Below are 11590 nucleotides of genomic sequence, written 5' to 3'. Positions count from 1 at the left end.
TGGTGAATATTAATATCACTGTTTGGTGAAAATCATAAATATCCAAAATATCCACTTCTCAGAGAACTTTTATTTTTTTTAAAGCATGACCACTGTGTTTGAGTTTCATCAGAGGTGGTTGGAAGTCAAGTCAGTATTATTTATACAGCTCAACATCACACATTTCCAGCCAAGATTAGTATTAGTAAGATTAGTATAGGACTCAATTTAGTATTGAGACTTAATCACAATCAGAAGGACTGAGCGATTATCATATCTGTAGTTGTTATTGGCAATAATGTTAATGCATGAAGTCTTTATAAACTGTTACACACCAGTAACATAGTGTTATTTTTCTTATAAGCTAACTACTTTATACATTCTATGTGAGTCATTGCGTTATTGTTTTGAAACCTTGTGTTCGTTAGCTTCAGACCAAGTCTGCACCCAAATATCCTCTCATGTTGTCCTCCATCATCTTTTAGGAGGGGTAGAGGGCAATGTGCTGGCATCTTTGGCCCCACCTGTGCACCTGTCGGGGGAGAGACTGGGCTGGACCCTGCTGGTCTGTATGGTGAGTGACTTCCGGAGAGGGCACCTCGAGGTAAGCTGGAGGTCACCATCAGAAGGCCACATGTCCAGCTCGCCACACAGCATCGCTTTAGGCAGGAAGCATCGGGGCAACAGCGCTGTGGCGATGATCACGGTGGCGACCGGGAACTGGCCGTCCTACAGTTGCTCTGTGAGTCACAGGAAACGCCCAAAAGTCAACAGGAGACACCACACCACCTCGTCAGGTAGAACTACAGCTGAGCGTGAAATTCGTTCCTGACATCTCTCCCAAATTCCTCCCTTTTTATTTTACAATTTGTATACATTTTTATAATTTCAGATCATGAAGACAAGATCTGCTATGAATATGAAAAGACAGAAGGTACATTTTCACTGTTTGCAAACAAATTAAAAAATCCTGATTCATAAAGATGTTCCTGAAGTTGGTGGGGTTTGTGCGGTTTGATCTGCAGATGTTGGTGTGTGGACAAACACAGTGGTTCTCCTGGTTATGAGGCTGCTTCTCATGAAGGTCCTCGTCTTCAACACTTTGATGACCACTTACGCTGTCATTAAGTGGTAAGCATATGAGTCTGTGTGCCTTATTTGGACGAAAGCGCCATCAGTGAGAAAATTACCAGATCTTTACTCACCTTCATAGTGCTGTCTTACAGTGTGGGAATGTGTTTAGAATATGTAATTGATCTGAACAATGTATATGACGTTTCAGATGGTTGGAAATCGAGGGCTTCTGAAAACGTACCCAGAGAGGGGAACTCTTTCTTGTCTTTGGTCTGCACAGCGAGGATTTCCACATTGAAAGAAGACCATAGTCCTCCCATACGGTTGGAGTTATGATTATGTTTTTTTTGGATTGGAATCTCAAGGACTAAATGGGAAATGATCCACTGTCAGGATCACAGGAGGAGCAGTTCTCACATGCTTCAAATCTTTTGTCGCGCCCTTTTCTCATTGACATCCCAGGTGTTGCCAACTGTGGCAGTTGAAAACCGATTGTGAGGCCAAGCCTGGTATCTGATCGAAACCTAACCTCAGACAGATGGGTTAGTGCACATGCTGTGTGTGTCTGTGTGTGTGTGTGTGTGTAAGAAGATCTGTGTGTATTTGTAATCATCTTTAATCCTGAATTCCCTCTCTAAAAAGAATAGTGGGGGAAATTTGGCTCGTTATAAACATACTTTTAAATTTTTTATTATGTTGTTAATTAATTACTGTTAATGTGGCATTAGTAAACATGAAGTAAGCTTTGTTTTGACTCTGTTTTTTTTTTAAATAAAACACTTGCAGACAGTTTTTTTTCCTCCATTTTTTTTAGCACCTTGAGTAACACACTGACATAGCAACAGAGCACCACTAAGTGGCAGTACAATCACATTTGACATTTTCTTTTATTATTATCCAACAGCAAGAATATGGAGCTTAACTTCCTCTACAGGACACTACGTTCATAAATAAGTTAAGTATTTCAACATTGACCAGTCACTCTTCACCAAACTGAGACTCACACATGATGTAAGAGATCACATCGCCAAAAAATGAGATGAAGCTGATTATGGTCAACCAAATGGGGCATAATTATACAGAATGTTGCAATGTTGAAAAGGCTCATAGTCTCACAACACACTGCTAAAGCATACATCTCAGCAGACGGTGTGGTAAAGTTCTCAATGATTTGTCTTCACTCCAGTATCTTACAAGTATACCAGTAAGGAGCAGCTCATCAATCCTGGTAGTAGGAGTAAAACAGTCTACAGTAGCAAGTTTAAAAAGAAGAGCAGAGTGTGAGGAGGAGATGGGTGCTGGCTTGGTGGTGAGTTTTGATCTCCTTTGTACATACAAAACCATACATTATCTGTCTTTGGCTCAAATTAACACAACAAAGAATATAGAGAGCAACATACATGAGCCGGCATCGTCACAGCCTTTTGGCAAAAAGGTGGGAATCCCTCTGACATGATTTTCAGAGGAAATAAAACACATCCAAGTGTGTCACCAACTGGTTAAAAAAATAAACACTGACGCACCCACACACACACACACACACACACACACTTTCATACACACTCGAACATGTTTGAAATCAGGACTGAGGAAAAAGAACAAATTCATACAGCAACAAAATAGTACTGATGGCATTTGCTGCGACAATATTCATAAAACATTCAAAAGAGAACACTTCACATTGACTGACTTAAAAATGAGACGCTGAGTTAAATCAGCTACTGGAAGATTTGAAGAAAGAATGGCAGCTCCTTGTATTCCACAGACTTTTACATTAAAAGGTTCAAAACATCTAATTATTGATGGTCTCCAAAACTTGAGCCATTGGAGATTTTGGTACAGGACAGTAAGTGAGAGAAGAAGAACACTGATGTGGATTTGTTAAAAAGAAAAAAAAAAAACTTAAAAAAAACTATATAAAGTGCTTCTGTTAAAACAAACATCCTCTGTCTGAGGTATTAAAGAGAAATCACATCAAATGGCACAAAGAAAAAAACTCTACGGCATTACACTGTGCACTGAAGACAAGCTATTTACAGTTTGAAGTGTATTTCCACACACTCCATTCACCCTCACAGGTACGGTTGTGTCATTGGCGTGAGTCTTATCTAAAGATGAAGACAGATTGAGAAAGCCGTCATCACAACTCCCGTGTTATTCTCCAGAAGGCTAATTCTGCCAGGTAAGACTCTGTTAGTGTTGTCAGTATCTCTGGTGTCAAAAACACTAGTTTCCCAGTAGCTGTCCAGCCTGCTGTTTCCTCTCCAAATGAGAGAAGAAACAGCGCTGCTAAGTATCAGTGCTCAACAAAACACCCCAAATTCTCTCTCTAGTGCACACACATACACAAGCCTCCCACTCCCGCTCTTACATCAAGGCCAAGCTCAGAGCACACAGCAGGAGCAGAGCCAGCCGTTTGATAGGTGGAGAATCCGAGTGGAAGGTGGAGGTGGCAGAGCCACGGGGGTAGATCCTCCATCTATCCCTGTGTGGGTGAAGACTCTCCATGTCCTTCTGGGCGCTGTAAGCCGCCACTGTGAAGTTAGCATCCCCGGTGGTGAGGAGATCAAACACACAGGAGTGGAAGTAAATGTCCTGCACATCCAGCTGCTCCCTGCAGCGTTCCTTCGCCCCCTCTACACTGAATACCTGCGTGGCACCGTAGGGGGATGCTTGTGTCTGTGAGGAGTAGCTGGGCCGACGCAGCTGCTGAAGCTGCAGGCCGAGCGCAGGAGGGGAGAGCGGCAGGGGAAGATGGCCGGCCTGGTCGATGCGCTCTCCTCCGGGGCAGCCGTTCAGACAGAGCTGCAGGTCCTGGGTGGCATCGTAGGCCTGTGACAGCTCCTCCGGGATCCGCACTGCAAGGGTCAGGTAGCGGCCCAGCTGGCGAACAATTACAGTTACACCAATGTAGCCGGCGTGCAGCTCCACGTGGTGCCCCGGGCTGCGCTCAGAGATCCACAGAGCCCGGACCTTCCCAGTTGCACCTTCTGCGCCAGCGGAAACGTGGATGGGGTCTCCGCTGCTCACGGTTCCATCGTCAAAGGCAGCGGGGAGGTTGTCTGTGACGGCCTGGTAGACCCTCTGGTCTGTACAACCCTCATAGGGCTTGAAGATGATGGTGATCTACAGAGAGGGAGAGAGTTAGGGACAAGTTTAAAGTGGTTCAATGATGCTGATTGATGTACAGTTCACAGTTACAAAGTCAATTCATTAGATGATGCACTTATTGTATTCGTATTGGTTTGTTTCTACACTGTACGTTTGATCTGGTTTATGCTCTTAGAAGCTTGTTTAAAAAAGGAGATGCACTTATGACTTCTGGTGACTAGTAGTTCTCTTGAATACACTTATTGTAAGTCACTTTGGATAAAAGTGTCTGCTAAATTACTGTAATGTAATGTAATCTAATGACAAACACAACTTTCTTCAAGGAGATGAGTAGAGCTGAAACAATGAGCCGAATCATTGTAGAGCTGCCACAATTAGTCGATTAGTTAATTGAATAGAAAATCACTTGGAACTATTTTCTGCGATTTGCTGCTTGTCTTTGTTACATACAATAGTCAATGAAATATCTTTATTTGATCATTTACAGACTTCACTGACTTTCATCGATTAATCAAGAAAAGAATCGGAAAATTAATCGGTAATGAAAATGAACACGAGTTGCAGCCCTATTTAATTGATTGGTTAATCAACTAATCTGCTACTACTTTGAAAACCAAGTCATGGTTTATATAAATATCTTCATCTTTTGGTTGGATACATTTTCAAAACATTTAATTGATTGAGGAATCAATTTAATTGAGAAAGAAAATGGTTGCAGCCCTAGAAATAAGGTAAAAGGTCTTTATCACACACTCACACACACACACACACACACACACACACACACACACACACACACACACACACACACACACACTTACAAATATTGACATTCACCCGTTACACAGGTTATTGACTCTCATCACACTAGATTTGAGAAATGACTTTTTAACACGTAGTAATTTGACACAGCTATGCAAACATGCTGACACACACACACACAATCACACATACACACACACACACACACACATATAGGGCTCCAGTGGTGAGTGGAGGCGGTGGTGGATACAGGGTGTGGTGTGAGCATTACGGTTAGCACTAGCATCATAGTTCCGGTGAATGGTTGCTTTGTTCACGTGACAGCCGTGAGGAATGAGGCCTGGCAGGCCATTAAGCCGGGAGGGCTGTTAATGTGTGTGTGTGTGTGTGTGTGTGTGTGTGTGTGTGTGTGTGTGTGTGTGTGTGTGTGTGAGTGAGAGAGAGAGTGTGTGTGTCCCTAATAATCATGACTAATAACTTGCCCCACCTCTGACACAAGGTCAAACCTTCAGCTCCACAGTGTAGCAACCCTACTATTTGCTTAATGTGTGTGTTTCTGTCAAAGCATACATGACTAAGTGTATGCATGGGTGTGTATGTGTTTTAATAATTAAAGCTATCGACTGAGCTAGAGAGGGCAGATCATCGGGGGAAACATCAACATTGCTTCTTTAACGCCACAAAGATCACCTTGTGTGGCTCGCCATCCATTTGGTGGTGCGTGTGTGTTTGTGAGTGTACGTGTGTGTCTTATTGTCATAAAGGGATAAGGGTCCTTAGCACACATAGTCCTTTAAGCGGAGTGTAATGAGTGCCACTTATGACACACACACACACACACACACACACACACACACACACACACACACACACACACACACACACACACACACACACACACACACACACACACACACACACACACACACACACACACACACACACACACGAGTAAACAGTGGGTCCTTTCACACATGTCATTCCAAGTTATTAGAGGTCAGGCTATATGCAGCCATAAACCAAGTTAGGTTTCCAACACTGCTTCAGTCACAAGAGATAGTCACAAGATCGAGCCGTTAGCCTCACACCTGTGAGCCCGAGGATACGACAGACACAGAGACAGAAAGAGAGAGAAAAGTAGAGCAGGGAGAGCCAGCGTGTTTTCTAGCCTCACACTGATAAGATTTCTTACTCTGAGGCACAGAAAAACAACTTAGAGGTCATTACAGAAACATTTCTCTCTCTAACACACACACACCTAAACTAGATTACACCAGCTGCTCTCACTTAAGAAACTCTTTCAGCCTTAATAACAGCAGATTAGAACCCAAAAACCCATTTTCTCTCTTCTCACCTTATTGGTTGCTGTGGCACTGGAGCCAGTTACCACGGGAACATTCGTGACCTGTACCGACAGATAGTCATTATCGATGAGAGGCCACGCCCCCTCCACCTTGCAAGTCTGGAAGCTGTCCTTAAACGTCCTCAGGTGTGGGTCCCCGAACAGCCCGCAGAACAGGTAGACGGGCCGAGAGTGGTCGTGGTCGTGGCCGTGGCCGTGGCCTTGAGCGTGGGAGTGCGTGTGTGCGTGCACGTGGGAGTGTGCGTGGGCGTGCTGTGTGCGACTGTGGTAGTTGCAGGGCTCGTGTTGGACCTCGGGGTGCGTGGAGGACGTGGGCCCATCTCTGGAGCAATTCCTCTGGCTCATGAGGTCTGAGATGCCCAGCACGGCCGAGTGGAAGACCAGATTCCCCCGGCAGGACTTGGCCGTCCTCTGGGTGCAGGCCGAGTACGCACGTAAAGCCATACAAAACTCTGTGTGAAAGCCATCCACGGCCGGCGTCAGGTGGGAGGTCAGGGAGACGAAGTCGGTTGTGCACTTCTGGATACGGCACTGAGGGGTTGCCACCTGGCACTGACCTAGAGAGGACAGCAGAAATATTGTGAGCAAAGTATCATCACAGGAACAGTAACAGTGATAGGGGACCAGCTAAATTGGCCTTAAAGATCATCACACGTCTGATAGTGTAGGTATTTACTATTAAAGCTGGATTTAACTAGAGATACAAAACTCATGTGCACTCAGATGACAACTAAGGTTACTTTGAACTTAAAGACACAATGCTACCTGTTACAATCCAACCTAATAAAATTGGGAAAAGAGCCGTCTGCTGGTTTAATGTCTTGATGAATCAGTAGTGCCGCTCTGCGAGTGCAATAAACCTGAAGTGTAATAAACCAAAGAGCAGCCAGAGAGAAGAGATAAAGAAGATTTTTTTCCACAAGAAGTGAGATAATACTTCTTATATAGCCAGAGAGCACATAACACAACGAGTGTAAAGAGAGAGCAAGACAGTACAAGGTGTGCTATGTACACAAACACACTGCCAAAGCGTATAATGATCCATTTTGTTGAGACTGTCAGAAATATGTTGATTGAATTATGCGGTTATTTTCGAGGGTATTTTATTTGCGATTCTGTGTGGCTTAAGCAAAAGAAAATACTCAATCACAATTATATCTTTATTAGATATAACTTTTAGTTTTCTGTGACTTTAATGGTTGTTTACAGCTATGAGCACCAGAGCAGGCTGATGCATCCAAAAGACAGATTATTCTGTCCCCTGTATACACATTAGGAACACATTTCTTGGTCCGAAATTGTCCCTGATGTTTTATCTGTTGCTATATTTCTGAATGTAACAAGGGTCAAACCATCCTTTTATATCATAGATCATCAGAGAGGGAGAGGGAGTTAGAGCGAGAGAGAGATTAGAGACCAGACCTAATGCATCAGTCGCAGCGTGCTCCTATTAGATTATGCCAGAGAGAGGCTCTGCAGTGTATGGGCAGCTACGCACGCCCGCACAAACACACACACAAACACACACACACACACACACACACATACACACACAAATAGCTGTCTTAGAAAGAATGCTGCTTGTGCTTCCGTTAACTCACAGTCAGTGATGTTCAGATGGTGGTATGATCTCCTAATTGCCGAGCAAAACCAGAGAGTGCGTGGTTTTTACTGAAATCGACGGATTCCATTAACGTCACACCATCACTTCACAACCACTAACACATAAACACACACAAGCAAACAGCACATTCCAGCTCTTCTTTGTAGATTTATTTGATTTTGGGGCATGACGGAGTCGGGCGCCACCATTTGGGGGCAGTAGTGCTCTGAGTTTTAGAAATCAAAGCGCAGGTAACGGACCCCCACTTACACCATGCTTCAGAATCTCTCTCCTGCCTGTTAAATACTGACACCAACCCACAGACACACACACACACACACACACACACACACACACACAAGCAAAGGCTGCCGTCCATGCCAACCACCACTGTACAGACGGTCGGAGCACTGAGGACACATTGTGTCTTTGACTGGCGCACCAACAGCCTCCTTCTTTCCTTCCTATCTGCCCCGCAGTACCTAAATACCACTCCCAATCTAATCAGAGTGGGTTTATTCTCTGTCGGAGGGGTATCAGAATCATGAGCTGCTCTAAAAACACACAAAAGCTCTCATTCACTGACATTTTCGCAGCAGGGTGACGTAGCAGAGAAGAGTCTCGACCCTGTAACTGAAGAACTCGGGTTCAAACCGCTGACTTATATAAAGGTTAAAACCTCTCTGATGACAAGCATCTGCTGAAGTTTCACACCAGATGACCCTGCACTTTTGCCTCCCTGTGAATGCATCACGCAAAAAGGAAGGAGGAATTTCATGTGGAAGATCAATAATAGAATAATATATACAAATAATATAAAAGCATATTTTTGCTCTTAAAGGCTTCCGGTGGTCTCCTCAGCGTCCTTTTTAAGCACGCATAGCTGTACTTTTAAAAGAAAATCCAATCTATGCAGATAAATAAGCAATAAGTTGAGTCGATAAAGACTGAATTGACTTGAACATATTGTTAAGAGGAGAATTAAGAACCCCTCATGTGAAGAGCTGAGGCATGAGAGCCGTTCAACACATCCAGAGCCTGGTTTGTTTCATCCCCTGGGGTGAGTATCTAATATAGACACAATAAAACAGCCAGCAATGCCCACACCACTCCTTCCATGTCCTACCACAATATTAACCTCTTTTTCACTCCATCCCCCTCTCCCAGGTCTCGTCTCTTCTTTCCTCTCAAGGCTCATCTGCTGTCAGATTTTTGTATTTCCCTCCATCAGCACTATTCGGACATATTGTAGCACTATTGTATTCTGTTTTCAGCCCTAAGCCCTCTCTCTGTCTCCCGAGGCACGCTCTCCACCAGACAGAGGTCAAAAGATCCGCTGGCCGAATCTCTCAGGCTCAGTTTAGCGATTCTTTGTCTCTCTATCCGGCAGTCTCTCTGATCTCCGGAGATCAGAAAAGGATCCACTGGGATCATCTCTCAGCAGAGGGAATGGCTTGTGAAGTGCTTATTGATCACCTTGTTGTGTGTGTGTGTGTGCTACACACACCCACGCATACACTGAGCTCAAATCACACAAACAGCCCTCCGCGCTTTGAGAAACAAAGCTTTACAGGAGCTCACTACAGCAGGCACTCGTTCTCTCTCTCTCGACCAGACACTCAGGAGTGCAAACAATACTCAACAACTCAGCCATTCCTGTCTCGCTGTCTGAACGGACACATGGAGCTCACGACTGGAGCGACAATGAAATAAATGCTTTGAAATGTCCAAGTGATAACAAATAAAACAACAGACTAAAGAATACACATTCTTTCCAGGTGACGCGCGTGTAGCAGTAGGTGCCAAGAGGGTCTTTAACGTGATGTGGGTCCCTCTGTTCCCACCAGGCTGCGTGCAGAGGCGGTTTTGTCCCGCTGCCTGAGCTGTGTTAAACTAATTACTGGAGGTGTGACTGCTCAACAGACAGCCGCCTCAACAGCCGACCCCCTGCGCACACACACAGCAATACAGAGAAAAATAGGCTGTTTGCCAGAAAGAGGACATTGTACACCTTTTTGCACTGTATGAAAAATGCATCTGTGATGATGACTTGAAAACCAACAAACAATGTGGTAAATAAGTGGGTAGTGGCCTCTGTATAGCCACAAAGACGGAGTCATTAGTGTCAGACACCTTATTTACTTAAGGCTTTCAGTGAACACACTCTTCTTTTGTCTACTTCTTTGTAAGAAGTTATTTGCACTTCTATGTTTAAATTGAGCTGAGTGACTTTATGCTTATTAGGCAAACAACCACACATTTCAAAACACAAAATTAACACATTGTTATTCAGAAAGGCATTTTAGTCTACCTTGTGTAACTTAAATCACTTTGATACCATCTCTTAAGATACATTTAGTCAATTTGCATCATGCAACTGAACAAAAGCTGAATTCCACAATAGATTTACAACACAGTGCAGCACTGATCCTAACTTTTTATGGTCAGATTTACACCAGGATAGATTCAGTTTGTTTCAATATTGCTCTGGGTAAAGCTGTAATCTGTTAGATGTGGACATTAGGAGCGATTCAGCCTCTCTTCCCCTCCTCCATGAGCCATTAGGGGCAGACAGGAGAATGACGGCCCAGGAGAGAGGAGGAGAAACTCGATCCGTGCTCAGACTGCTGCACTACCGCTGGAGAGAGAGCCATTGTCAGGCAGCACTGGGCCCAACGAAAAGGATCGGCCATGCAACGACCACAAACGCTTACTAATAACCAATAAAGTACCTGATCTCTGATCACTTCGAAATGCAACAGACTGAACATAAATGGTACTGCGGTTGCAGTTTGTGCAGCGCACAGTTTTTTTATGCTAAAAGTGCATAAAATTACAGATAAACTGCGACCATGACGGAGAGACACACTAGTTGTTGCAGTGTTGAAGTGTAGTTAGTTACCTATGTGAGCACCACAGCAGAGAGCGATGATCAGCAGCAACAGCGGCCGGAAGCGGCGCACCGGAGACGGGGAGGCGAGGCGCTCAGCCCCGCGGCAACAGCATCCGGCTCTCCCCATCCCCGTCCATGCAGGGCCAGGAGGGGAGAGTGGACGGACCTCCAAAGGGAGAGGACGGGTGGTGTCCAGGCCTTCTTACTTCTTCTTCTTCTTCTGCCTCTTCTTCCTCACTCTTCTCTCCTTCTTCTCCACCTCGGGTGCGTACTGGCATTAAAACACAGCTGCTCCGCGGAATGCAGGGCGGAGGGTGTCGAAAGGCAAAGAGAGGAGGAAAACAAAGTACAAGTAGAAGTCACTCCGACGACACTTTTACTTTTCGCCCTGTACTAATCCACGGCCCCACGTGATTTTTTTAACTGCGCTCGCTCCACGGTCGGACTTTCGCCTTGATTGTGATCACACTATGCTCTCCTCTCTCTCGTCCCGAACACGCACAATCACATCTCTCTCTTCCTCACCATGCAGGCCGGGGTTTCTCCTCCACTCCTCCCCTTTCACTTTCTCCTCCTCCTCCTCTGCCCCTCCGACAAATCAATAGAGAATCAACCAAACCCTGCTGGCGGAAAAACCCGCCTACCACGAGAGAGAGAGAGAGAGAGAGAGAGAGAGAGAGAGAGAGAGAGAGAGAGAGCGAGAGAGAGCAGTCTACAAAATAATAAAGAGGCCGGAGATAAAAGTTGTAAAAGGTTGGTAAGATGCCATTAAATCACTGTGTATACCGAAGAGAATAATGGGCTG

At 44.8% G+C, this 11590-nt stretch overlaps 1 protein-coding gene across 1 annotated transcript; it reads right to left on the bottom strand.

The window, feature by feature from the left end:
- Positions 1–1874: 1874 nt before the first annotated feature.
- Positions 1875–11273, bottom strand: rgmb (repulsive guidance molecule BMP co-receptor b). The gene is made up of 3 exons (XM_079160476.1): positions 10795–11273; positions 6281–6846; positions 1875–4179 (listed from the first exon to the last, which is right to left on the bottom strand). Exons 1-3 carry the CDS (start codon positions 10910–10912, stop codon positions 3421–3423), a joined length of 1443 nt encoding a protein of 480 aa, XP_079016602.1. The 5' UTR covers positions 10913–11273; the 3' UTR covers positions 1875–3420.
- Positions 11274–11590: the final 317 nt, after the last annotated feature.

Source organism: Pholis gunnellus, assembly GCF_910591455.1.
Source record: "Pholis gunnellus genome assembly, chromosome: 6".
Classification (NCBI taxonomy): domain Eukaryota; kingdom Metazoa; phylum Chordata; class Actinopteri; order Perciformes; family Pholidae; genus Pholis; species Pholis gunnellus.
Note: the sequence above shows the minus strand (reverse complement) of the source record. Positions and strands in the feature narration are given on the sequence as shown.